At 36.8% G+C, this 27,967-nt stretch overlaps 1 protein-coding gene across 1 annotated transcript in view; it reads right to left on the bottom strand.

Annotated features, from left to right (window-relative positions):
* Positions 1-7,090: 7,090 nt before the first annotated feature.
* LOC135442936 (lipoxygenase homology domain-containing protein 1-like) overlaps positions 7,091-27,967 on the bottom strand; it is a 130,872-nt gene continuing 109,995 nt past the window's right edge. The window contains exons 34-44 of the mRNA XM_064703209.1: positions 23,947-24,154; positions 22,307-22,366; positions 21,826-22,004; positions 21,049-21,271; positions 17,308-17,465; positions 17,100-17,175; positions 14,900-14,978; positions 14,398-14,683; positions 12,788-12,866; positions 9,835-9,910; positions 7,091-7,160 (exon numbers count right to left, since the gene is read on the bottom strand). Of these exons, the coding sequence (XP_064559279.1) occupies positions 7,091-7,160; positions 9,835-9,910; positions 12,788-12,866; positions 14,398-14,683; positions 14,900-14,978; positions 17,100-17,175; positions 17,308-17,465; positions 21,049-21,271; positions 21,826-22,004; positions 22,307-22,366; positions 23,947-24,154 (1,494 nt within the window). The remainder of the gene's footprint in view (positions 7,161-9,834; positions 9,911-12,787; positions 12,867-14,397; positions 14,684-14,899; positions 14,979-17,099; positions 17,176-17,307; positions 17,466-21,048; positions 21,272-21,825; positions 22,005-22,306; positions 22,367-23,946; positions 24,155-27,967) is intronic.

Raw genomic sequence — 27,967 nt, 5'->3', positions numbered from 1 at the left:
GGGAACAATCTGTTCTGGTTCCTCACCACCCTCACAGTAATTGGATTTTTTTTCCCCTAACATCTTATCTAAACCTGCCCTCTGTCAGTTTGAAGCCATTACCACTTGTCCTGTCACTACATGTCCTTGTAAAACGTCCCTCTCCAGCCTTCTTGTAGTCCCATTCAAGTAGTGGAAGGTGCTATAAGGTTCCCCCAGAGCCTTCTTGTAGTTATGTCTTCAATAAAATGGTTTAGTGTACACTGTAGGTTACTTTAATTGAGTCTGTTTGACATATACAGGTCTAAAAGATGCCACAAACTTATAATGGAGGTTATAGTGTGATACATGAGTGGCAGTAGGGGAACAACTGTGCTCGTGGAACTGAAATCCTAACCTAAATTGCTTGGGCTGCAGGTGGGGTAAGAGAGTAACTCTAAGGTGTCAGATTTAAGAAGGAGAGAATAAAATGGAAGAGATCTAGGTCCAACATACTAAAAGGGCTGAAAGGGGCTTTGAGCAGTGCAGGAGATATTTAGGAACATAAATGGTGTCAGTCTCAGCGTACATCATCTTCAGAAGTCATGGGATCCTGCTTAAGGCTACTCCACTGCTTGCCATTGGAAAAGGTGAGTGCTGGGGCCACGTGTCCCTGCATCCTCCCCTCCCTGCTCCATATGTGGGACAAATCTTCTGGTATATTTGTCCTGAACCACTTCACTAAAGGATAGCATTTGGTAGAACTAGGAGCTGACCCATCTTCCAGGAAGACCAGTTCACCCCAGTGGGCTCAGACCTGTAAATCTGAAAGGTGTTCAGTTCACAAGATAATTTGTTGGAGGTGGAGAGACAGTTTTACACTTTTTTTCCTACATGTCCTCTCCTCTCCTCTCCTCTCCTCTCCTCTCCTCTCTCTCCCCCCCTCCCTCTCTCCTCCTTCCTCTCTCTCCTCCCTCTCCTCTCCTCTCCTTCCTCTCTCTCTCCTCTCCTCTCCTCTCTCCCCTCCTCTCTCTCCTCCCTCTCCTCTCCTCTCCTCTCCTCTCCTCTCCTCTCCCCTCCCCTCCCCTCCCCTCCCCTCCCTTTTTGTTGGTTGGTTAGGTTTGCTGTGTTTGGATTCAGCCACTGTTGCATTTGAGAGGGAAATAATATTCTTTCACACTGATTTTCATATTAACAATAGCTCTCTGTGACAAGACAGGAGTGCAACAGATGAACATTTAAACTTAAATTAAAGGCTGTTTGATACTTGATAAGAGGAATGTCTTCTGGTTTGTTTTCTCACTTTAAAGATAACAAATGAAAAGGATCCCAAATAATAATAATGATAATAACAACAGAACCAAATTTCCTCTATGTTAGACTGGCATAACTTCTGTGGAGCTGTATCAAGGCCAGAAGTGTTTGTGTACACACTGTGTACAAGCCAGCATGCATTCAGCTAGGCAATGTTGTTAGTAAACTTCAGAAATTATTAATTACAAAATATAATTGAAGGACAAAAATGAGATTTCAAACATAAATACATATTTCATAAACTAAGCACAGACAACCAAGTACATTCATTTCTCATGTAAAGTTAGTTTTTCTCTGAAGGAGATTTTATTCATGCTTCCTTTTTCATCTCCTTTTTTTAAAGAAAACATTTTTATGGGTATCACTGCTTTTGCTTTGTTCTGAGTTGCATCTGTTTCCCATTTTTGTCCCTTAGAATCTTGGTCTACTTTAGGAATACTTTTTGTGTATGTACATGTCCTTCTGTCATTTCACTCTAGACGACTGAAACCTAAATGTCCAGGAAACAAGATTCCAATCCTCTTATCTTTACTCTAAAGTATTTTTTAGTTCTTCCCATCCTAACAATGATATTTTTCCATCTCTTCTTTAGCTGTGCTGTACAGTCTGCCCTTTCTAAGTACACTTGAACTTATGCTTGTATAGCTCTCATTTTGCCATTAGAATATCATTATACTCTACAGGTCTAATCAATTCTTGCATGCATCCTTCAAAATGATTCCAAAATCTATTTTCTTTTCTTGGCAGTATTTTGTCAATTGCAGTTTAGTGCTTTAATTTCTGCACTTTCTTCTAGTTCAGACCAACTGAAGCATTAGAATAAGCTTATTTTACCTGGATTTGACACCCTCTGGAAGCATTCTGGCACAAAAGCCTGGCTTTCTTACTCTAGTCAGTCTTTTAGGGAGTAGTTCTGCATCAAGAAGGAGTTGTGCATAATCCTGCTGTCCTGACAGATTCCTTCCTTCCTTCCTTCCTTCCTTCCTTCCTTCCTTCCTTCCTTCCTTCCTTCCTTCCTTCCTTCCTTCCTTCCTTCCTTCCTTCCTTCCTTCCTTCCTTCCTTCCTTCCTTCCTTCCTTCCTTCTTCCTTCCTTCCTTCCTTCCTTCCTTCCTTCCTTCCTTCCTTCCTTCCTTCCTTCCTTCCTCTTCCTTCCTTCCTCCTTCCTCCCTCCTCCCTTCTCCCTCCTCCCTTCCTCCTCCTCCTCCCTCCCTCCCTTCCCTCCCTTCCCTCCCTTCCCTCCAAGGCACCCAATGTCTTTTCCTGCACTGTGTTTCTGTTTAGATGTGTTTGACACAAAACTGGACTGACTTGATGGAGACTCTGATGAACACTTATTTTCTCACTCACTCACACAGACATAGTCTCACTCCTACGTCTTCCATACACCTGGCTTTGTCTTTCCATGTTAAAACTGTGCCCTCAGGCACAGATGCACATGAAATCAATTTCTTTAGGAGCGCCAAGAACCATTCTACAAGATGTTCATAGGTTTGAGGTATTTTCAATAGATTTATGTTTAAACTGTACACACACGTGTCAGTGGAACTTGTGAGCTAGGCTGTGTGTTTAACATTTATGTACTAAAACATTTAATTCTTTTTGCCCAACTAACTTTGTTCAAACAGGCACATGGCACTGTATGCTCTGATACATAAGATACTTCATTGCAAAAAGAAGATACATTTCTTTTCAATTAGGACAATATTTCTGCAAATTAACATAAGGACAAATCAGAAATATGTTTGTAAATCAGTACACCGTTTAGAAAATTAATAATAAAATACTATATATTTTTAGAATTATAAACATCAATTGGTTTCTGTCTTTAGCTTTAGATTATTTTATTTATTGGTTTCTGTCTTTAGCTTTAGATTATTTTTTTTACACACACTACATGAGATCTCAAAGGAACCCAATGCTGTGGGGTTCTTAGGTGTGCACTTAAATTAAGGAGGACTTTAGATCAGAGCAGTGGGAATGATTATTATGTCCTTATTGTTTAGGCAAACACATTTTAGGCACATACTTAAATTTCATGGTGAATTGTGACTGTAGTTTATTTTGTTATCTTTCCAGATGTCTAAACATTAGAAACATACGAATAGATTCAACTGTACACTCCAGATGGATGGATGGATAGATAGATAGATAGATTGTTTCCTGGTTTAAACAGAGAATACCCATGCTTTGAAGATAGCATATGGATTTTTAAATTATCCATGGAAGAAGAAATTATTTGTTGGGATTTTTAAAGATTTTACTCAAAATTTCTTAAATTTACATTTACTATTTAGAAATGGATGTCAGTCACTTTTCAAGTTGCTTCATAGCTTGTATTTAAATTTATAATCAAAGATAGACATAAATATATAAGGAATGATAGCAGAAGACAGAGATATAGAAAGATAGTAAGGAAGCAAGCTTGCAATCTTTTACAGTGCTGACAACTCTTTTGCTGCTATTGTGCATGCAAAAAACCACCAAATACCATGCACACACATTTTATGATAAATGGGAAAAGCATTTCTAGAATGCCTAAGGAAACATTAACATGCCTTCTGACCCTGTAAGATGTAAATAAGAATTTTCAAAATTTTGAAAAGAAAATTAAAAGTCCCATTTTCTTTCCCCTTCTTGATTCGCTGTTTAAAATTAATTTCAGTCAAGCAAAAGAAAAGTGTTTAGCCACAGCACAGGAAGTTATGACACTACTTTGCGCTGCTAAGAACAGAGGATTTTATTAACTTTTCCAGTCTACTGCCTTTCTTCATGGAGAAGTGCAAAGAACGATTTCAGACTGATATGTGAGCAGAGGTTGTTTATATTTGCAAAGACATTTATAAATACTGACAATGAAGGACTAGATGACATTCATCCAAGATGTTTAAAGGAACTCAGAGGAGCACTTGGTACTTCCTTTTTTCTTACTCTCATGCCATTTCCACAACTGACAAACTACAGGATGGATAGATGCAATACAACTGCTCATGTGTACTTAAAAGCAAGGAATCCTCTCTTATGTATGATGAGTTTCAGAAAAACAGTACTTGGAGTTGCAGGGAGAATATTAAATGGTCCGGTGAGCCAGTCAGAACATGATTATATTTTTTTCAAACCCTTAACATCAGCAGCAAAAGAAACTGAGATACTTAAGGGCTTAAAAGGGCAGAAAAGTATCATCAAGATCAACTTAATAATAGACATATAACAGCACACCAGGAGAGGTGGATGAGGAAAAAAGATGGAGTTAACTGGACTCTAATGGACATTTTTTGAGTCGATTTTGAGTCTATGATATGGTCTACAGGGTAAATATTTTAGCACCCAACTTCAGGCTTTGTCTGCAGTGCATAATCAAATGTTTAATAATAATAGCAGCTAAATCTTTTAGCCTGCCTTCTTCCACAGGTCTTTAGTCAGGTTGCAACATAGAGAGGCAGTAGAAGTCAAACCCTTCTCTCCACTACAGCCTTGCCTGCTCCAGCTGATTGAGTTACCCCACTGCTCCTTCCGAGACTCCTCTGTGTGTCAAATTCCTGGAGTACTTGTTGACCCACACAGTCTCTTTTCCATGCTACATCTCTGTTCCATATGGAAGCATCAGCAGTGTCAAAATCTGCCCAGGCTCTCCGTAGGCAGGGCAGGGTGTTGGGAGGAAAAAAGCAGGGCAGCACCCTTGCTGTGGAGGAACAGCAGAGTGCACACAAGGAGGCATCTTTGTAATGTCCCTGCCTTTGGCCAAAAAATCATCCCACTGGCAAGGGACTGAGATTAAGTGACTTCTGTGCCAAACACAGCACACATCATGTGGAAGAAGCACGTTTGGGATTTGGCACTGGTCACAAGCTAAATATGCTAACTGGCATGTCTTCAAGCAAGACCTGGGCTTGTGGGTGTTATTAGTATTTCACATTTTCTTATGAAAGTGTAATGCCCTGGTATTGTGTGCTGCAAGCACCCATAATGCTCTTGAAATGAAACCCTCTGCAGTGCTGGTCCCATTATTGAAAGGGTTAGAGAATTGTGTACAAAGGTCTGGATCCAGGGAAGCAAATCCAAAACCTGATTTGGACACTGTATATGTAGAGAAAATAATTTTCAAGAATGGAAGGCAGCTGCAGGAGAAGGGTAACCACTCTTAGTAAAGAAAAACAGATTAGGAAGGCATTATTTACACTTGATAAATCAGAAATGGCATCAAAGGGAGCTAGTATTACAAACTATTAATGAAACACATAATAATGAAACAAATCACATAATAGATCACAACGAAGTGATTCAGTGTAATGAATACTGATACCAAGTAAGTGAACTGTGGGCTCTGGGGATACAATTTCAAATCCATTCCAGTGAGTGTGGTAGGAGTGTGAGCAGAAAAAAAAAGAAGAGTTTGAGTGTTCCATTGCTCACACTGACCACATCCATACCTTACAATAGTTGTCCTTTTGATGACATAGGTAGATAAAAATTTTATTTAAATATATATTACCTACCAAAGCCAAATATAGGCATTTATTATTTCTTCTTGTGTCAAGGTAACGATTGGGATCTCATCAGATGTCAGCCAACTGTTTCCTAATTTCACAGAATAGTGTGAGTAAATAAACATTAAACATATTTAAAAAGACAGCCAGACAATATTTTGTCAACACAGCTTACAAAGACATTTATTTCTTACAATTATAGAAAGCCCATTGCTGCTACAGAACATAGCAACCTTGTCTTGAGGATGAAACAAGTCTAAAATTCAAATCTTCGGTAAGGTTTTGGAGGTACAAAAGGTGAAGTCTTTGATTAAGAGAGCGATGCCTTACATAGCTTGTATAAAATATTTGTATTTTGATCACATATATGAAACTTCAGGTGGTGTGCAAGTCCTGATTACATTTCAGACTTGTCAGTATCCTAAATCCTTCCTAAGTCAATTCTGGTGATATCAAAACCTACCAAATCAAACATTAACTTTCGAATTTACAGCTAAATACATTTTTTTTTACTGTGCATTTGCAAAAAAAAAAAAAAGGATTTTTTTTTTTTTGTTTATTTTTCTTTGTCATGAAGGCGTTCACACATGTAGCACTGGAAAGCTGGTTTGATAGCTAAGGAGAGGCACTGCAAAAATCATCAAGCTGAGCAGGGAGCTGCCTAAGCCTGCCTAAGGTATTGCAGTGCTGCTGATAACAGCCTCTCTTAAGAGACCCTTTGGAGCTAAAGGTTCTCAGCTGAGGTTCTGGCTCAGCTACAGGAATTTACAATCAAATGCCAGCGAGAGGCTTACCCACACAGGGTGAACTTCTGAATAACAAGATCTTCATTACTCTCTGTTATGGACTTAAGAGAAGCCAAGTAAGGCTTCAGTAGGGCTGAAGAGTTTTACAGTTTGTTTGTAAAATGATTTTGAAAATATCTACATTTTAATAAATAATGAAAATGAAAAAATATCATCAAATGAGTACATACTGACAGATTTGAAATCAGCTAAATTTAGCTTTCCCACAGATCATTACTGAAACACAAATATTTGAGTATGTTACTACATATGCAACTACATACTACAATTATGATTGCTCAGTTCAAGTCCACAGAGCTGTATTACAGATTTAAGTTTCTGATATCTAAATTTCTGTCATGCAAAGATTTTGAGCATCTATAATAGGATCAGAATTCTGTTTTCACATTAGACATATTTAATTTACTGTGATGTTTTTAATACATTGTTTTGACTTTTCTTCACAATAATTACAATGCCTTCAGGATTATAAAAGACATGAAAATCAAATCAGCATGGATTTGGAGAAGCATCACACTCTGAAAGAATCAGAAATCGAGCAGCTGTGGATAAAGCTGCACTATGGTGAGGCCATCATTTTCATCTTCAGAAAGCCACCTTAAGGGAAAAACAAAAACCTGTCATAGACACAGCACATATAAAACTTAAGAAAGACAATTTGTGAGAGCCTGGTTCTGCACCTTTGATTTTCTAGGATAGTTTTTACATTGTTTTTTAGAGAAGAAAAAGCCAACCTGAAGAAAATAGTGACTTTTAAAATTTTTGTTTTCACATAGTATTCACTATGTGTCATTTTAAAGTGTAATTATCTTTATTTATTACATATTTATTTATATTTATTAAATATAAATTAATTTTTTTGGTGTCATATAGGTAACTAGTAAATTGCTCTAAAGAATGACAATAAAATCAGGATAATTTAGAGTAGAGAAACATGTTCTGTGATAGCAAGTTATTCTGCTTGTAATTAATTCTAGGAACTCTGTCTTTCCCATATCTCTTTGTTGGTTCACACGAAATAATGGGTTGCATAATGGGCCCAATCCTAGCTCTGTAAGAGCCTATGGAGCTTTTACTGTTGATTGTATGAGAAACAGGCCTGAGTCCAAAGTTTGGGTAGACAGATTTTAACTGGAACCATGGATACAGTGGATACAGTGGTATTAATTTCCAAAGAGAGTTAAAAATCTTCTGTACTTTGAAAGGTGTATGACAGTCTGCCTGATTTGATATCTACATGTGTGGGAGAGATTCCCAGACAATAAGTACAGCATCAAAGTAGCTCACATCTGAAGCTGCACCATTCAGCAGCTGGGAGATATGGCTGAAGATAAACAGGTCCAGGCTGATTTTGGCAGCTAAAATTGCATGTGGAAGTCACAGAGCCTAGAAATCTGTGATGTGTAAGCTAGACAACAGGCATTTAAATGAGTTATCAAAGGATTCAGGTTTCTCAGTGATTAATGTCTTTTAGAGATGTTTTTTCTTTGGAGGAGTCCTTTTTATGTAAGAGAATGAGCCCATTCCCCATTCACTCTGTAGGCCCTGAGATGAGGAGCTCCATGAGGAGCTCCGTGTCTCAGCTGGAAGAGGACCGTGAACTTAGAGTTTCCTCTATCTGAGAAGCCCCTGTGTCTCTGAGTACCCTGGGGTTAACCTCCTAATCTCTCCTACTGAATAACTCCCATTTTGAGTAGTGTTTATATACTTCAAGGTATATAAATAGTCCACCAAGCCCCAGTTAAATGTTCTTGTCAGGTGCATGTAGATACAATCTGTGCCAGTCACTCACCCACATCAGTGATGTGATTCCAGTTCTTGTGCCAGTCTCTTATATACCTTTGCACTTTTACTATAAGATTCTAAATAAAATTGAAAAAAACAAATATCTGGGAAAAAAAATTTGCTGCAGTCTATCTCCTGCAAGAATCTTCCTCTGACTGGTGTGGTCTGAAAACTCTTACAAGCAAAAGGGGTGAAGTGGCATAAAATCCTGAAAATCCTGTCATGGATTGTGTTGCACATCTGAGTGATATTGTGGCTTAAGAGCTTTGCTTAATGCCCACTAACTTAGATTTAGGTATCTAGAAGATTAGAGAGCATCTGAGCATGCCTTTGGAGGAAGTTGAAGCAAGGGAAGTTTATTGTTGTTGGAAGAAGTTTGAGGTTGTTGAGGTCAATAACAACTTCACTCTCGTTATTTAGACTGTAGAGACCAACTGAGTATACAAGAACTTCAAAGGTTACCTTTTTTTGGTACAGGGGCTGGGATTTGGCTTCCATTAATTGTCAAGTTTACAGAAATATTTAGGGAAAGGATAAAATTAAATATTCTTGGCTACCATTTCTGTTTTCAGATTACCAGGTAACATTCTCTTTCTAGATACAAGGAACTTGTAAATTTTCACACTTCTGTGTTCTCCAGATGCATTCAAAAGGTAATTTCCACTTGGAAGGACATGAATATGTTTCCATCAGTTATTTATTCTGAAATTCTTCAAGCCATGAATGATATATTGTAGTGAACAGTCACTCTAAATGCACTCCTTCAATTTAATTTCCAGTTTTTGAAACTCTGTTGTTTCAGTTGATGCAGGGTCATGTGCACCCTGTTTTTGTACAACTGTAGCCCTTTACCCGAGCAACTAAATACATTTCTAAATTTAGATCATTACACTTCTACATTACATTATATAAAGCTTTTTTTTTTAGCTTTATCCCATTTGCTGAATGTGTCTTGGGCGCATTCTAAGCAAACATTGAAACAGAAGGATTCTAATGCTTTAATGTTGTCTTTACTTAATAAAATACACTACTTCTTCCACAAGTTTTGAATCTATGTTGCCATGTTCCACTGTCTTCCTTTCTGATTCCCTTCCATGCCTGTTTGCTTACCCCTGATATGATTGCCAGAGCTATTTATGTGCTAATGCTTGTGTAGTGGTTCACCAGACACCTTCTACCCCTTGAATTCAAAATGTGTCTGAATAATTTCTCTTGGCAAAGGCATTAAATTATGTCTCTCTCTCCTACAATCACCCTGTTTTAACTGAGTGGAAAAATCTAGTGTCTTCCTCTAGCAATTCTCCTGACAATTTAGTTTCAAGTTGGCCAGGGGGTTCAAAAGTCATTGGGGATGGACTGATAAGAACAAAACATTGTTTAAAAAAAAAAAAATCATTACTGTCTCAGAAAACCAGACAGAAGCAACTGAGAGACTTGTGAAAAAGAAAACAGCATGTACAGAAGGATGATGGACTGATCTACTGACCTGTTACAGTTGAAGCAATGCACTGAATTCCTAGCTGCATCTGTGATTTCCACTTTTTCTAGAAACCAGCCACTTGCTGTGGAACAAAAAAAAAAAAAAAAAAAAAAAAAAAGAAAATAGCAAATTTAATATAAACAAAACACAAATACAGCATAAGAAAGGTTTCTAATTTCATTTCCCAAACCCCATGTGGTTCAGTACTTCCAAGTATATTCAACATCAAAAATAAAACTGAAACACAGATGATTCAAATTGCTACCAACTTCTCTCAGTTTTACAGGGAAGATCTTTGATGTTTTTGACAGAAAATATAATGGGAGATTTTTGTTACGATTTAACTTATTTTTCCAGATTGGATAGAACAGGCAGTAAGACAAATGAAACAGAGTGCATGGTAATATTGAATACACTCTTGAAAACCCATTTTGCCCTTTCAGGCACTCGGAAATGCACTCAGAATGTGCCCCTAGTGGGCATTCTACTACTCTTTTCTAATTAATATATTGATATGGATGTGAACCAAGTGGTGAAACTAATGTTTCTCATATTCCTATTTTTCCAGCAGTCATGATTCAGAATAGCAGTTTCATTTAGGCCAACACTCATATTTGTTTCAGCTTTAAGAAGATACTAAATATTTTGCTGTAATCCCCTGTTTTGCTGTGTGAAGAAATACCTTCATTGTAGTGATATAGAATTTTATTTTATAGAATGTCAAAATGTTAATATTTTAAAACCAAAACTTTCATATATATATATATACATAAAACATATTGTATATGTTCTAGATGTACAACACATATATTTTATATGTTTTATATATACAAGGTCTGTGCTGATATCTTTAGTTGTCTTTGCCAATGCAAATACTTAATGAAAACATTTTAAACTAATTAGTATCATACTGCTAGTACCTGACAACATTTTGATACTCTTTTCATGTCCTAGAGATAAAGAACTAGATCCTATCTAATTACTTTGGTTTTCAAATATTTGCATGAAGTACTAAATAGTCAAAACCCAACGCTAAATGCTAAATTTTAATTGTACATGCTAAAAATGTAATATCAAAATATTTGCAAATTGTGTCAGTTTGGATAAAATGTAAAGGTACAGCGGTGTTTCTTTTTATTCAATGACATTTTCAAAAAAATAGCTGGGTTAAGTAGGCCATGAAGGTGTCGAGGTATTCCACCTTCAATTTGCAAGATCCATTTATTGATATTGTGAATTACTTTTGAAACTCTTTTAATGAAACCTTGTGAATGGTTTAATATATCATAGACTCTACTTGGAATAGATGACCTTTCATGAAATCTCTAAATCAGAGTCAAGATGATCAGCAATAAAATTTTACAGCCTCTCAAATTTACACGACACTTTACAAAAGAATAGAAAGGCAAGTTTGCTCTCTTGAAAAGATTAAAATCTAACGCTTCATCCTTTATTGACAAAACTCCAACAGACCTCACTGAAATCTCCAGGTATGGAGAAATCTAGAGGTAGCTAGGATATGTTAGCAAGCAGATGAAACATCCCAAAGAGTTACTGTAACATTTTAGGAAGCTTGTGGGGATAATAGCTGATGTGACAAATGACACTTGGAGGGAATTTCAAAGAAATATTTAGAGGAAGGTTGTCATGTCTAAGATGAATCAACACACCCCAGCTGTTTTAGGAAGGCACTATCAGCAGCTATGTGATGTTGATCAGGACATAGAGAGGGAAAATAGTAATGTTGTTGATAGATCAGGACTCAGGAAATAAAAGTTCAATCTACTTTTTTGCCTGCAGACTTCTGTGCACCTGTCAGTACTAAAAGTTGGTCATTGTGGAGTTCCCTTCCCAGATCAGATCTAAGCTGGACTGTGTGCATGCATAGCAGTTATCACAAATAAGATGAAAGTCAGCAGGAAAATCTTGTTTATTATAGATCTTTCAACAGGTTTGGTGGTTTTTCTGTTTTCAACACCGAGAAATATACGACGTGACTGGGTGGTTAGGAAAATAAAAAAGCTGTTCAACTTTCTCCAAATAGGAATTGCTATTTGCAGAATTTTTCTTGGTACATCCTAGAAATGATAAACCCTTTGGCACTTTATTATGCCTCAAAAACTTAGATTAATCAGATTTTATTAAACCTAACCCTATTTCTTTGAGATGGGTTAAGCAAACTTCACCTGACCAGGGTATCTTAATACAATCAGACCTTTTTGATTCAACTTGTACATTCCCTGAAAATTCTGTTTATGTCTTTGTATATCTCTAGATGTCATATCTGCATATCCCTACAGGTTTTTAGCACTATTAAATGTAAGCTCAAAAGATTATATGCCCTGCTTTAGTTTTCTGTAAACTTCAGAGTCTAGAGGTTACTGTTCACAGAAATATTTTCCATTATCATGTGTGGCTATGTTCTATAGCCACATCCTAACTTAACATCAGAGGAGGACCTGGTGCACATTGGTGTTCTCAGACTTCCACAAGAGGAAATCTCTGGGTGTGAGAGGCAGCTACAGAATGCTTTGACCAGAGTCCTCAAACTTGCTCAAAACATGCAAAGTTTAGCCTGCAGTTTGAAAATTCAGTCATGTCTTGAACTGATTGAATTCAAGACAATCAATTGTCTTATTGACAATCTATTTTCTTATTGTCCACAAGACAATCATTGTCTTATTTAAGACATCTAATAAGGGGTTTGGCTGACCAATGTTTGAAAGATAAAACTATCTGAGGTTTATTTTAACTAGATCACTGCTAGCAAAAGAATCGTAGTATAGTCAAGGGAAATGGGACAGAGAGGGTGAAAACAGGGGCAGCAAGCCGACCTCATTTGTACACAGGTTTGTATTAGCTAGCTGTAGCAGTGGTGTGACTTCAAGCACCTTTCCAAATGTCAGGCAGATCCTTAAGCAGAAGATGTTTGCAAGGCTACTCAACACAGAATACTTACCAAATCCTTTCCCGTCGTGGCCAATTTCAATTGAACGTAGGCTGCCTAAGTTTTTTGTCTTAATCTTGAAGGTATCAACCTTTAATATTAAAATACAGTTATTAAAAATATGATACTAATGTTTGGAAGCTTACATATTTGTCTAGGTCAGTTCTGAGACCAATTCAAGTGTAATAGTAGAAGTTCAGAATAAGTGAACCACCAATGTGGCTTTTTTTCCCTACTGGTGATGTGTGGCATACGTCCTCTACTATTAGGTCTCAGCTTCAACACAAAATATTCACTTTTCAACTTATAGTACGACAATCCCTACCTCTTTCTTGACTTTCACCTATGTGAAAACATTTTTGGTCTCATGAATCCTCAACTGCTAGAGTTCTCTAAAATATTTTTAGTATACGATACATAAATAAATATTCAGGAACATAAAAGTTAAAGGCTTTTGCTACATTAACCATTATTCCTCTCAAATATTATATGATTTAATATAAAATAATACATTATTTCATATTGCCAATTTTTAAAAAGAAATTATTTTTTCCCAAGACCTTTGACATCACTGGCTACCCATTGACTTAGCTGGATTGCTAACAGGATTTCTACATATCTACTGTTCTTTTTTGAAGGGTAATGACACCTCCTGTGAAGTACCAAGCAGAACTCAAGACACTTTTTTGCTTGCTCCTTGTTCCTCTAGGTAGCTAGATTTATTATTCTCCTCAGTAAGGAAGACAATTCATGGGTAAATATCTTTATCTCAGAGATAACTTGGCTGAAGAAACTTCGACTAATTCCAGGTAAAAAGATGATTAATACTGCTGGAGATAATGAGGTAGATCTCTTAAGGGATATATTTTCACTAGAGTTCTAGTTATTTAGTCATTACCTCTCAATAACTCCACAAGAGAAAGTTACAGAGAATATATATATCTTTTTTACTTAAGGGTAACCATCATTGTAATCCACTGCACAAGTGGTGACCAAACAGAGCAATGTCTTTGACAGAATAATATGGTTATTAAATCAGGAAAACATCCACTAGGACACCATGCGGAGAATCTGCATTCTTATGCAAATATCTGTATCTGAGCTAAGGGTCTCTGTAAAACAGCCTAAAGCAGGGTGGATCTCAGAATCAGGCTGATATGTATGGTCCCATTTCACCTGGTTTTAGGCTTATACATCCAGGGATGCTCACAGCACCAGTTTCCACGGCAAAGTAAAATGATGGGATGTAAGAGACTGCTGTGTTCTCATGCAGGATATTCAAGGTGTGTGCAAGAGCACAGGGTAGTGCACACAAGTGCACAGGCCACTCGTGCTGTGCATTTCAGACTGAGGAAATACAGAGCTGGGCAAGGAAGGGGAGGCAGTGTGAAGATGTATTTGGGACTAATAGGTAGAAGAGCAGCAGAGACAGCTAGATACTATAGAAGTAAAATGTTCCTTGGTGAATCTGGTGGAAAGAAGAAACACAGGGCGAGCTGAGACTCATGTAGTGAGGTGGAAAACAGAATAAATGCCTCAAGTTTTCTTAAGAACTTTCATATAATTAATGTTTGCTTTTTCAGTACAGAAATGGACACAACCTATAAAGTCGGTGTACTCACCTTTCCTCTTTCAAAGGGGTTTTGATGCTCCAGTGACTGAGAGAGTTGAAACACCTCAGATTTGTCCTCATTCCCAAATAAAATAATATGGACATTGGCATCTGTACCTGCTCCCCTTTTGTCACCTGTGTACACTTTAATAGTATACTCTGTCAAATTTTTTGCTTTACTTCCTTCTTTATTCAAGTTGTTATCCATGTCATTCTTTTGTTTCTCTCCTCCAATAACAAAAGATCTTGGAATTTCTCTCTCTATTTTGGGCTTATTTGCATTCACAGAAAATTCTCTGAAAAATAGAACCACATTTGGTTTTTGGTAAGTAAATAATATGTTAAATGAAAAAAATCCTATTAATTTATGTGGAACAGCTAAAGATGGGCATATTTTTAAAATATCTATTGAGAGAATCACTCTATGGCATTTACTTTAATTCAGTGTCTGCTCAGTGTTTTCAACTATTATGCTATTAAAAAACATTATTAGCTTTACACAATATACTCACTCATTCACTTCAAATACGTAGATAGGATGCTCCTTTGCAGCTTCTTGCACATGCAATTTTTTAATGTCCAGTTTGCAGTCTGCAAAGAAGGAAAGAGAACATAGTGAAAGTGTTCCATTGCATGACAAGAAATTAGGTAGGATGTTGTTGGTGTAAATTATGGCATTCTTACTATATGAAAACTTCATTTTTTCATTAATTTATGAATGCAAACAACTGAGTTGAAAGTGCTGTAACGACTACAAGATTTATTTTGTTCCTACTTGTGAACCTCAACTTAGAAACTTAGGAGTAAGCATTTCCTTTGTCTTAGTGAAGCAAAGAAGCGTTGTCCTCACTGTCCTTGGATGGGCATGCAGAAAAGCTTCAGCATGTCTCAGGCAGGCACATTTGAGAAGGAAGAGCAGAAATACAGGTTTGTTGCTTCCTCCTCAGTGACTGCTTGACAAGAGAACCGGAGCTCTCTTCCACATGCAGCTCAAAGCGGATCTCATTCATAGGCAGGTAGGAAGGGAGTTCAGCAGCTCCCTGTATCCCTCTGCTGTTTGGGAAACTACTCTCTGACTTATACTCTTTGTTGAATTTTCTTCTGGGGGCTTCAGCTTCATGGCCTGAGTGTCTTGCCACTGCTTAGTATACAGCAAAATAAGAGACAATGAAGACTATTCATTTTCCCTTCTATTATTTGTAGCTTCAGCCCTGTTCAACACACTGCATTCCAATCTCTTCTGCTACTATCCAATTCTCTTTAATTATATCAATAGGTTTCTGTGGAGGAATCCAAGACATTGTGTTACACTCATGACCTGCCAAGATGACTGCATAGAGAGAGTCAGAAGATTCAGGAAGGGACCATGAACCCTCTCTGATCTTAAAAATTGGCTCTCATAAGGAAGGAAAGCAGAAATGCACTGGAGAACATTGCCCTGACTGATCAGTCCTGCAGGGTACATCTGATTTTAAAGAGATTTTATGGGATTTGGGATTTTTCGTTCAAAGTCTTGGTCCAAAATAGTCTCAGTTTGAACAAGTCTAGTTACAATATGGACACCCTTACTCATCTGAAGTGTTTTATCATCTAAGTAACTCTTTGGAAGAAATATCTGTTAAGCATCATCTCAATCCTGTCTTCATAACACACACTGGGGCACTGAGGTGGGGACTGAAATGTCCCTTCTTTGCGAACTGTGTTTTCAAACCTGAATGGAAAAGTCTCTCCTGTCACGTATTCTGTGGTGCCCTTTGGCTACACACAATTGCCACAGTCAGTGACTGTCACTCAGACAGATGGCTGCAGTTAACTTCCACAGCTGAGGCTGTGGGAAACAAGAGCAGCATGGCAGGGCTGTCCCTGTCCCTGTCCTTCCCTTCCTCTCTGGAGTAACTGCAGCCCCACACCATGTCCCCCTGGGGGTGACCTGTGCTGGGCAAGGGATGTGTGACCAGCCAGGAGTTTGTGGCCAAATGTCACCTCACACACTTGGTTGAACCCGGGTGCTGTGCCTAAAAGGTTTTTATGAGGAGCCTCCGAATGAGCAAACAAAAAAAAAAAAAAGAAGACAGGTGAAGTGCAAACATAGAACTCTTGCTTCCCTAGAAAACTATCTGAAAATGGTCAAGTGCAATGCATAGCAATGATTTGCAATTATATAGCAAATTTCATTAAGGGATTTAAAAAAGCTTTATAATTAATTCTTTGAATTAGTAACATGATAGTCATCCTGCAGATAAAGCTGAGAGATGTTGAGGTCAAGACAATTTCAAGAAAGTTCAGTGACAAAACTTGCTGACTGCCAAACAGAGGTAAAATCTCCCTCTGAATGTCACAGGGAGAAAACTGAACTGGGGGGGGAACACAGTGAAAATAACTGAATGACAGAATAAAAATTTTAAAATATCAATTTCTTACTTGAGTAATAATTATTCTCCTAGATAACTTATTAGTAGAGCATGTACTAAGTGCAGAATATATTTATATTCATCTTCATTTACTTTCTTGATGCAATAATGTTATAACCTTCAGATCCCAGGATTTTAATTTGTCAAAATGTAGAATTTTGCTTTATAAAACACTACCCTTTAGAAAAAATAGCCAGAAGGACTTAACTAGGATTTAGCTTTGGCAGGGACTTTGTTGCCTTTAACAGGATGCTAGCTGTGTGATTTACATGACTGAGTTTAGAAAGTAAAAGCATTTTACCTGTTTTACTGCTGATCGAAAGAACAATTTTTTCCAGTTCTCCCAAGTCAACAGCATCCACCATAACTGGAAATGACTAAAATAAAATTATTCAGTATTGTATTATAAAACCATGTTTCTTAACTGTAAGGGGAAATTTGAAAATAATATGTAGGAAGTACAAGAATGTATAAAAGGTTAAATTTTAAAATACTTTAAGACAGAGTACCTCATTTTTCTCTTCCTCCTCCTGTACATTATGCAATGACTGGAGAAGGGATCTGGCTCCTGTGTCACCATGAGTACCATAGATACATGCAGTCATATGCACTAAATTTCTCTCATTCAAAATATTTCTTGAAAATACTGTTAGATGATATGTAACCACTGCAATATCAAGTGAAAAGAGACCTTGTTAAGACTGTGCCTCAACCTTGCCCAGCAATTTGACAACACGGCATTCTATAGTCAGATGTAATTAAAATTCAAGCACTTGAAAATAATAGCAAACCCCAAAATTTTTGCAATTTTTTCTTCATAATTGTTTTGCCACCATCTCCCACATCTGAAATTTTAGAAGTGAGGCTGGACCATCCCAAAACAAAAATGAAAGGATTGCCTTTGGAAGGTTTAATTCTTGGATCGCTGTGTCAAAGAGCAGCAAGAGTGGACCTGCCCCACAAGAGTGGACAAGGCAGAAGCTGAGCACAGCCCCAGCTGAGGCAGTGACCCTCTGACCACATTCTGCAGCATCTGCATGAGGCAGGCAGAGATGTCCAGAGTCCCAGATGCAGCAAACAGTGAAAAAGACCTGGGATCCATCCTGGTGATTGAGCAGGGGGCAGAAGGAGAAAGGGCAGAGAAGGAATGAGAATAAGGCTACGACATGGGTCCAAAGTCTGTGCAGGAGAGGGGGGCTGACAGAGAACCAGGGAAAGATGCACATGACATGTGGCTCAGGCACGATCTGACTGGGGCATCCTCTGCCTGTGAGGGTGCTCACAGGGCTTCCTGGATGAGAGAAGAGATGAAGGATCTGACTCTATGTTTTAGAAGGCTTGATTTATTATTTTATGATATATATAACATTAAAACTATACTAAAAAGAATAGAAGAAAAAGTTTCATCATAGGGCTAGCTAAGAATAGAACAGCAAAGAATGATAACAAAAGCTTCTCTCAGACAGAGAGTCCAAGCCAGCTGACTCTGATTGGCCATTAATTAGAAACATATAAGAGGGGCCAATAAAAGATCTACTTGTTGTGTTCTACAGCAACAGATAATCAATGTTTACATTTTGTTTCTGAAACCTCTCAGCTTCTCAAGAAGAAAATCTTAAAAAAAGAATTTTTCTTAAAGTATGTCTGCAACACTCTGCCCATCATGGCTGGAGGTTCCAGGGGAGGTCCAAGGCAAGCCAGGTCTGTGACTCGTGGTGGCCCTGGTGCACTGGAGCCAGGTGGAGAGGCTGCATTCATGAACTTTGGATCAGATCATACAGGGAATAGTGCTGGGAGAGTCCATTGTATGGAGGAGGGCAATTGAGGGAAATTAATGTAGGTGAGGGTAGGAGGGCTAATATGCTTAAATAATGTCTTTGTTTGGGTAGTGTGACCAGATCACAAGTGTAGACACCAAGTTTTTATCTCTTTAGTGTACTGAATAAATTGGAAAGGGAAAGATTAAAAGGATCTCTGAAAAGAAATTACATACAAGAAGGGTAACATATATGAATGTTACAACTCCATTAATTTTATAAAATTCTAATTATTTCATAAGAGTGATATGAATTACCGCTCCCTTTTAAAGTTTTGCGAATAATCGGCTTGAAAGTAGCATAATGAGGGTTTTTTTTTACCTTTTCAATATTTAACTGTTTTGCCTTAAAAAGTACAGTAGTGCAAAACTGACCTTCTGAACAGCCCTGTGTGTGAGAGGAGAGAGACAGCACCATGTCATCCCTGGGGATTCCTGAGGTGTAAACATCTCAAAGGAAAATACAGTAAAAGGAAACTGCTTATGTATATACCCAGCTGGAGGCCTCTGCTCATTAATACACCCAAAGGCACAAGTGTGCACTGCCAGATCTCAAGGGTCTGCACTCTATCAACTGCATTTTGATGGCTTCAATTAGCCATTAGCAAATGCTTCATCACAATCCCAAGCATGCTTTTTTTTTAAAAAGGAAAATATAACAGATAAAATACTAAGGCACTATATAAATGACAGAGCTGTATCTGAAATTTAATATCACATGGCTTCTGGTTATGGTGAGTGTGATTAGCTGCTTTCCATTCCAATTAATACAATACTGGTTTTGCTTTTAGCTGATAAAAGGGAGAAAATAAATTAGGTTTAGAAAGCTGTCAAAAAGCATATCTGGTTTCCACAATAAATTGCAAGTAAATTTGTCTCTAAAGATCACTTTGAACTCCACGTGTACCACCTGCTGTGGAGCTGCTTAAAGCTCTCTTGGACATAATGGCAAAGATTTGAGGGAATCACTATCCTAGTTTTGGTTTTTTCTTCATTGGTTACAAATCCCTCTTTGAAAATATCTAAAGCATGGGTGGAAAGAAATAAAAACTACAGAAATTAACTATTTCATTTTTTTGTTCTTTTCACTAAACTTATGGATAATATAACACCTATTCATTGTTTGTGATGGTTTTTGTCTGTTGATTTTAGAATAGTTGCAAAGAACAAAAATATTACCAGGAAAAAAAAAAAAGGAAAGAATGAGGAAATTACTTTTTCAACAAAGAGGTCAGTGACAGAGACAGAGCCAAAGTCATGAGGACTCCAGTCTCATCCCCCTTTTATCACCCATGCTACATCTTTCTCTCCTCATTTCTGTGGACTTGTACCTGTATCCTGAATACTTCTGCATGTGACAGTGATCACTCCTTTGCAAGGGGTGCACTCATGTGCTTTATGTTAATCTGAAGGTCCTGTTTGTTTCAATCTTGTGTGTAGGAGATGAAAGCCATTGAGCCCTGTTCTGTACCCCTACTGTGTAAATGGTCAAGTGAAAACACCTCTAAGCAATAGAAATCTAAAGCCTAGATGCAAATTTTAGATTTTCAATTGCTTCCAAAACATGCAAAATAACCCCAAACTTCAGGCTCTGTTACTTCTACTGAGATTATTCACATACTTATTTTTGGGTGCATTCAGAGACCTAACTGAAACTGGGCCATAAATTGCAATCCAAAGTGTCTTGGGGTAGTTCATTTTACTCTACTTCAGCCCACTTTAGATGAGCTGACTTATTTCTTACTGAAATTAATTTGTATAAAACCCAGGGACAAATTATTTAAATATTTGGTATCATTATTTGGTCTGTTAATTAAGTTAGTATCTGTTCCATCATATGGTAGCATTCAGTAAGCACCACATTAGGGAATAGGGTGGATTTTAGGTGAAAGGATTTCTTTTATTTTACTTAACCAAGGTGACAAATGTAAGAATTGTTGAGCTAATTTTAGGAGGCATAAATATTTGGAGTATATAAAGGTAATAAAGCTGAAGCTTATATGTAGTTTTGAGCTGTTATTTACTGAGAATATTTGTTTAGAATGTGCAAACAAACAACAAAATCACTTAATAGTAAATGAACTATAAAAATCATGTTGTTAATGTCAGCAATATGAGCAGCCGAGGACTAAACAAAAGAGAATAAAAATATTACAATAGTTCAAGAAAAGAATATTTCTTATAAACTGCTCTTGATAGCATATAATAATGCTTCTGTGCAATCAAGTGAATATTGCATTTCCCACTTTATAGTACAGAAATTAAGCTGAGTGGGTAATATTTTCCTTCATACCTTTTAACTTCTTAACCAGTCTCTATGAATCATTAAATAAAGAAAATAAAAATTTCTGTTTTGATAAAGGTTTCCACTGTAATACCAGGACACGTTAACCTCCTGAACCACTTTACCGTTTTGAAGTAGATTTATACCTACCAGAAAGTGCTTCTTTTAATGGCCACTGTATAGGGAATTCAACCCATCTGTCTCCATTAGGAGAAAGAGGAAGTGTTTTATTTATGGTGAGACTAAAGGTATCCAGGGTTGATGTGTTCTGTATTTTAAAGTGATGAAGAGACAACTGGGATATGTTGTTTTCCAAACTCTGGAGACCAAGCCTCACTTTATAAAGCATTCCCAAATCAGATGGCAAATGTATCTAGGAATCAAGAAAACAAGGAGTTAGCATCCAAACAGAGGTGTGCAGATAAATGCATAGGTAGTTTACAGGAAGAGAGGAAGCTGGCTCTAAAGGAGTCAGCACAGTCCTGCACCCATTTGCATCAGGCTTGGTGCTAAGAGTGCCATTCACTTCAAAAGCAGCAGAACCAGGTTGACTGTAGGCACTTAAGGACATTTTAGCTTTATCCTCTAGGGGCATTCGTTGTAATTGTTCTATCAAATTCAAATTACATACCCCAATGATTTCTGATGTGAATAAGTAATGTTAATGTCATTTAAAATGATATGCATTATTAACTATGACTATTTGTTGGGGAAAAAAAGAATATGCTTGATCATCATGAACTTGAGAAAGCCAGAAATTAAAAATAAAGTATGGTATGTGACTGAAAACTTCAGCTCTGATTTTCTTGAATGTTTAAACAATAATACAAACACCTAAAACAATATTTACAGCACAACATTCTTATTTCTCTTTAAAATGAATCTCTAAGGAAATTTAAATATAGGCAAATCTATATATTATTTTACATCATATGTTATTTGGTTCTCAGTCTGATGTTCCACTTTGTTTTCCATGGAAACTGGATTTGACTTGCCGTTGCTTCCATAAAAAACCATAACCATCTTGGATATATTTTCTGACAAGTTTTCAAATTCTGATTTTGTTTCTTCTTGATGCTTTGTGAAATAAATCCTCCATCTGCCTTCTGAACAAATAAAATAAGGAAAATAAAAAGGAAAAAATATTAAGGATGTTTCTGTTTTCATATATTAACAAATATATCTGATATAAAATTTTTAAGACATGCCTTGTTCTACATGGGGAACATTATTTTATAAGCATGTTACCTGGGTATTGTGCAGATCCCTAAGTTCATTGCCATTTTTTACAAGGGGGAAACTATTGTCAGTACAAGTAAGTATAATGACATATTGTGATGAAAATATGCTCACATTATTATTTCAAAACTGATTAATAAAACAGTCAGTGTAATGACAGAAGGTATACCTGAATTCATTTGGTCTCTTCCTAAAGGCCAGGCAGATGTACTCCTCCTCTCTTGAACTTCTAATTAAAAAAAAAAGATAAAATTAATACTTTTGTAGAACAGTATCTATATGATAATAAAGGTCTGTATTCATGTCTAGTGAGGCAATTGACTGAGTATTATATCATTTAGATTAAAGATTTAACTAGGAAATGTACAGTGTGATTTTCTATTTAAGCATCATCTAAATATCATGCTATCAAATAAACTGTCTCTAGGGCTGGCTCTTTACTAGGAAAATGGTAGTAACATGAAGGTTCAAGTATTTTTCATTTTAAAGTATTTCCCTTTCATTTGTACAATTTATGCTCTGGATGAATGAGCACTAATTGGATGTCTTTAATGCCCATTCTAGAGGCTGATGTTCTTCCCACAGATATGGGTCCCCACTGATTTCATCGGGATTTGGTATAGATCAAAGCTGCCTGTAAACATTAGGTAGTGACCCTGGACTGAAAATGAGAAGACTTCTTTTGGGTTTATAACCAAGACTGGATTTGCCAATTATTGTATAAAGAAACTCACATTTGTCCAAATCAATGAAGGAACATTTGTCCAAATCAATGAAGTTTAGTAGAAACAGAACTAAATATTACCTTTTTTTTTTTTTTTAATGTCCCAACATACAAACTAAACCAAAGCTGAAATTATTTGTATTTGCACACGAACAGTTTCCTCCTTTTTTTTCTGGTTTCAAATGATCAAAAGTTAGAGATCATACAGCAGAGGAATTTGATTGAACTAGAATCTTCTTTGGTCTCAAGAGGCTATTGCTGGACAAGTGCCAGCAAATGCCCAGGGAGTTAGGAAGAATAAATCTAGAACATGTTTTGCAATCCAAGGACTCATCTATACTGTGAATTAACTTCTCTGAGGCAGGAGAATAAATACATCTGTCTTAGATGTACATTCTGGGTTTTGATGCCTACTGATCTGGTTGCAGTGTGTTGTGGTTCCTCCCAGCTTGCACACCAGATTGTGTTGAAATCCATGCTTGGACTGAAGCCATGACACAGGGAGGGAAGGAGAGTGTACATTCCTTTTCTGTCATGACAAAGAGCCACAGGCAGTGGGCTCAAAACTGCTCCTCTGGGGCCTGACTACTCTCATGGTGTCAGTCAAAAGCATCTCCAGATTCTGGCAAAAGTTGTCTGAACAGTGTAGCATAAATAATGTAAATTTGTCATCTTGAATACAATGGATACATTCTCTCCACTGCTTCAACAGAGTTTTCCCTGCTTTTTACCTCGTTTTCACTCTGCCTAGAAAGTAACTGGTATTAGAAGCTTAAAAATAGTTTGCAGGTGTAGAAGTAAGACTTAGAGAGGTAGGAATTTGTAAAAAAGGAATAGGACACATTTCTTGGCATTTACACCATTGAAAATCTGGAGTAGCAAAGCAGAAATTATCTTCTGGCAAATTGTGGTTATTAAATGGTATTAAAACACAAAGTGTTCAGACACACTAATTCCCTGTATAATGACAATGTTCTACTGGAATATTTTAAATCACAACTTGTTTGTAGAGGTAAATTGTATAGCTGCATTCTCCAGTTTGGATTGAATTTCTTAGCAGATGATAGTTTGAAGGTAGTGTTGACCTGTGACATCCAGAGTTACTGAGGCAGATCTTTTTCTATCACGTCTGTCTTTAAGCCATGTTTGAGCCATAAACAGTGTTTCTGTCCCTGAAGATGCTGACTCTTTCACAATAATCTTCTCCAGAAGCCAGTCAGAGCCTCTCCCTTTTTCAACAACCATCCTTTGCAGAATACCAATATCTACTGCCTCCACTTGAAAAATATCCACCTGAAAAATTCAGAATCAGAAGTCATATGGAAACACAATCATGTAACTAAATTATCAGTGTATTTTGAACTATGAAAGTGAGAAGAAAATCAGGATTTTTTTATTAACTTTATAAATAGTAACAGAACCAGAAATTACAAGTTTGACTATGCTAAATGCCTGCAGTAAGAAGTATTTCTTCCCTTTGTGGTTCTGCAATTTACAGCTAAACCCCCTCTTTGCCCACACAGATTATCAGATACCTATGCTTGCTTAATGAGAAATTTTCCTTCCCAAAATTGATGTTTAATGATCTACAGGGAATATATTTTCAAAATATCTTACTCTCAACAAAATAGACCCCAACGGCTATTTCAGGAATGAAATACTGGGAATGAGAAGGGTAGAAACAAGCATCACAGAAGGAATCTCTAAAGAAAGACTGACAAACTTGGTTCCAGATTTGGATTAATGTGTAGGATTAGCTTCAATATAAGTAATTGAATGGAAAGAAAAATATTTTAAAAAATTGTGTTGAAATAAGTTCTGCTTTCTCTATCAGTTAAAAAACCCACAATAATTTTACAATGTTTAGAACACTGAAGTAAGATTCCTAAAGAGAATTGTGATTTATCAGGCATTCAATACTTCCACAATATCTGATTCTGGCTTTTTGTGTGTGTTACACTTATTTCCTGTTTTCTCAGCTGAAAAACAGACATTAAATTCTTGTCACAGAGACTTTCCACATTTTTTGCTTTATAGATTTATGAATTATCTATAGATTTATGAATTATTATCCCATTTCTACTGGGGTTGATAACTGTTAAAATCTAGCATTATTTGTGATGGAATTTCCAGCATGATTGAAAGATGCAAAGAGGGTTTTGAAGGGAATAGGTAGCAATAATGATGAAGACACTTGAGTTCTGAGAAGTCTTGAAGTCTTCCCAATGTAATTCACACTGAAGTTTCTCTGCCAGAGCAACCCATAAAGGTTTGTGCAGAGGTGAAACCGGGAATAGGCAGTCCTCTTCCTCCACCACTTACAGATTTTTTCCTGGATAGGTTTTCCAGCTGAATAACTGATGAAAGATTTGTGTCACAAAGATGAGCCTAACGAGCTTGCAACTTAATGAGACACAGCATAAGCTCAAATATTGAGCTTAAAATTGCAGATTAGATATGATCACCCACTTTAAAAGAATCCCCAGAAACAGAAAAATTTTAAATTTGTTATTCAATTTTTGTTTCTAATTTTTCATCAATATCTATACATGTGATATCTCTAATATCTGTACAAGTGTGTGTTTACGAACTACACCTTTAACAGTGTCCTAAAAATAATAATCAACCTGTTACTGATTATTCTATAACTTGCAGACAGAAAGGTTGTGTTGGTCAAAAACTGCTACAATGTACCATCTAATCAACACATCTGCATTATCACTCTTAAACTATCATGTGAATGGGAAAATGAGACAATGATATGAAGGAAGTAAAAGGAAAGAGGAATTTGAATAGCTATACTTGCTCATAAGGAATCAGCGTTATCAGTGGCTTAGTGAATCTAACAGCAGAGCAAATATATTGGAACAGCTGAAATTCTAGGAGTGCAGAACTGCAGGAAAAGAGGCTCCTCTTCATGTTTTCCTTAGCTAAATCAAAAAATTATGATTTAGTGTCAACACAATCATTTTATTTTATTACCTATTGGACTAATTTGATGATTGAATACCATTAACTTGAACAACTAATTTACATTAATTGTGATATTAATTTGATCACTCCTTTATTCCAGCTTTAATTGGATTGGTAAAGTTACACCATCATGTCTGAATAAAATGAATTTGTTACACTTATTAAATGAAATGTATTAAAAATACATGGAGTCAGGAGATGACTGAGAAACACAGACTGGAGTAAGAAACATATCCTGTGTCTCTCAGTAAAAAAAAAAAATTAAGTTCACAAAATGTGAAAATTTATCCTAAATTTGCTGCTAGTTCTTGCAAATGATAATGCTTATAGTAATATGATTGTATATGCATGATTGTTGAGGTTTAACCCCAGGCATTATCCAAACCCTATAGAGCTGCTCACTCACCCCCTCACCAGCAAGATCAAGGAGAGAATGAGAGTGGCAAAAGCTAGAAAATTTGTGGGTTGAGATAAAGTTTAATAGAGAAAGCAACAGCCATGCACACAAGCAGAGCAAAACAAGGAATTGATTCAGTGCTTCCTATGGGCAGGCAGGTGCTCAGCCATGACCAGAAGAGCAACGCCCCAGAACTTGCAGAGGTTACTTAGGAAGACAAATGCCATCACTCCAAATGTCCTCCTTCCTGCTTCTTCCCCCACTTTCTATGCTGGACATGATGCCATAAGTTCTGGAATACCCCTTTGGTCAGCTGGGGTCACCTGTCCTGGCTGTGTCTCCTCCCACCCTCCCGAGCACCCCCAGCCCCCTCACAGTGTGGCAGCACCAAAAGCAGGAAAGGCCTTGGCTCTGTGCAAGCCCTGCTCAGTGATAACAAAAACATCTCTGTGTTATCAGCTCCGTGTTCAGCACAAATCCAAAGCACAACAACATACCAGCCACTGCGAAGAAAATTAATTCTACCCCAACTGAAGCACATATTGGAAACACATGAGAAAGCTCTTGTCAGATACTTGTTAGAATAATTTCTTTTTTAGAGAAAAGAATTTTCCAGAGAATGACTAATTTAGTGGCATGGTCATCAGCATCTCCAAAAAAATCTGTTGTCTGTGATCCACTCTTGGAAAGGAGAGTTAGGAATATAGGAAAACTACAGACAATATTCTGCTGGCTTCTAGATTTATGCTGTCTCCAGAAGAATAGTTGGGTCTGACTTGCATCAAACTTGATGATTAACAAACTTTTAGTACTTATTAACTTCATAACTTAATAAATCAGGGACAGCATGTGCTGTGGGTTATCTATGACGTGGAGGATCCAGCCACAGATAAAAGCAAGATTAGTTAAAACATAAAATGTTTTCTAATTCCTTTTTCCTATGAAAATAAGTACATTTTGAAGGAAAAAACCTTTGTGAAAAGCTTGATGTTTGGTTTGTGTTAGACACACTATCATTTGTCAATGTGCCATTTTAACGAGCTCACTTTAGAGAAAGTAAAATCTCAAAATTCCATGGACAAATCTGCAGACTATTCAAACATCTAATAAACTGCAAGTTAAGGAACTACTAAATAGATTAGAAATTGTGTCATCTGGGGTAAACTCATCTCACAGACAAGATAACATTTTCACTTTATGTGTACGTTTGAAAATCTACACAGTGTAATGAGCTTTATTTTAGTCAAGAGACCAAAAAGGAACAGAGAAAGAGCAGCAACTATAATTGTTAGAACTAAAAACAATTGGCTAGAGATAATTTATTTGCTAAATTTAATTCACTTTTCTCCTCTCAAGCTGTCTGCAAACAGAGAGATTATGACATATATTTCATTCTAATTTTATGAAATTCAATTATTATTAATAAATTAGCTAATATTTTTGTAGATTCATCTGAGACCATGGATTAGGCATAAAATTTTCTAAATACTCAAGTTGTTGACAGATCTTGTACATCACATGATATTCTACCTTTTACTTGACTTACAAATGGGGACCTTTGAAATGACTGGAGGGTTAATTCTTCTGCAGAAAGAGAAAGAGAGAGGAAGAGAACGCACAGAACAGAAGCAAACCTATAGAATATGAAATTTATCTTCATCATGTTCCCCTAGGGAAAAAATGTTAATTGTTTTTTAGTTACTACTAGCAAATTAGATTTGAACTGAGAAGTCACC

This window comes from Zonotrichia leucophrys, chromosome 2 (assembly GCF_028769735.1).
Source record: "Zonotrichia leucophrys gambelii isolate GWCS_2022_RI chromosome 2, RI_Zleu_2.0, whole genome shotgun sequence".
NCBI lineage: Eukaryota > Metazoa > Chordata > Aves > Passeriformes > Passerellidae > Zonotrichia > Zonotrichia leucophrys.
This window is presented reverse-complemented; position numbering and strand designations above follow the sequence as displayed.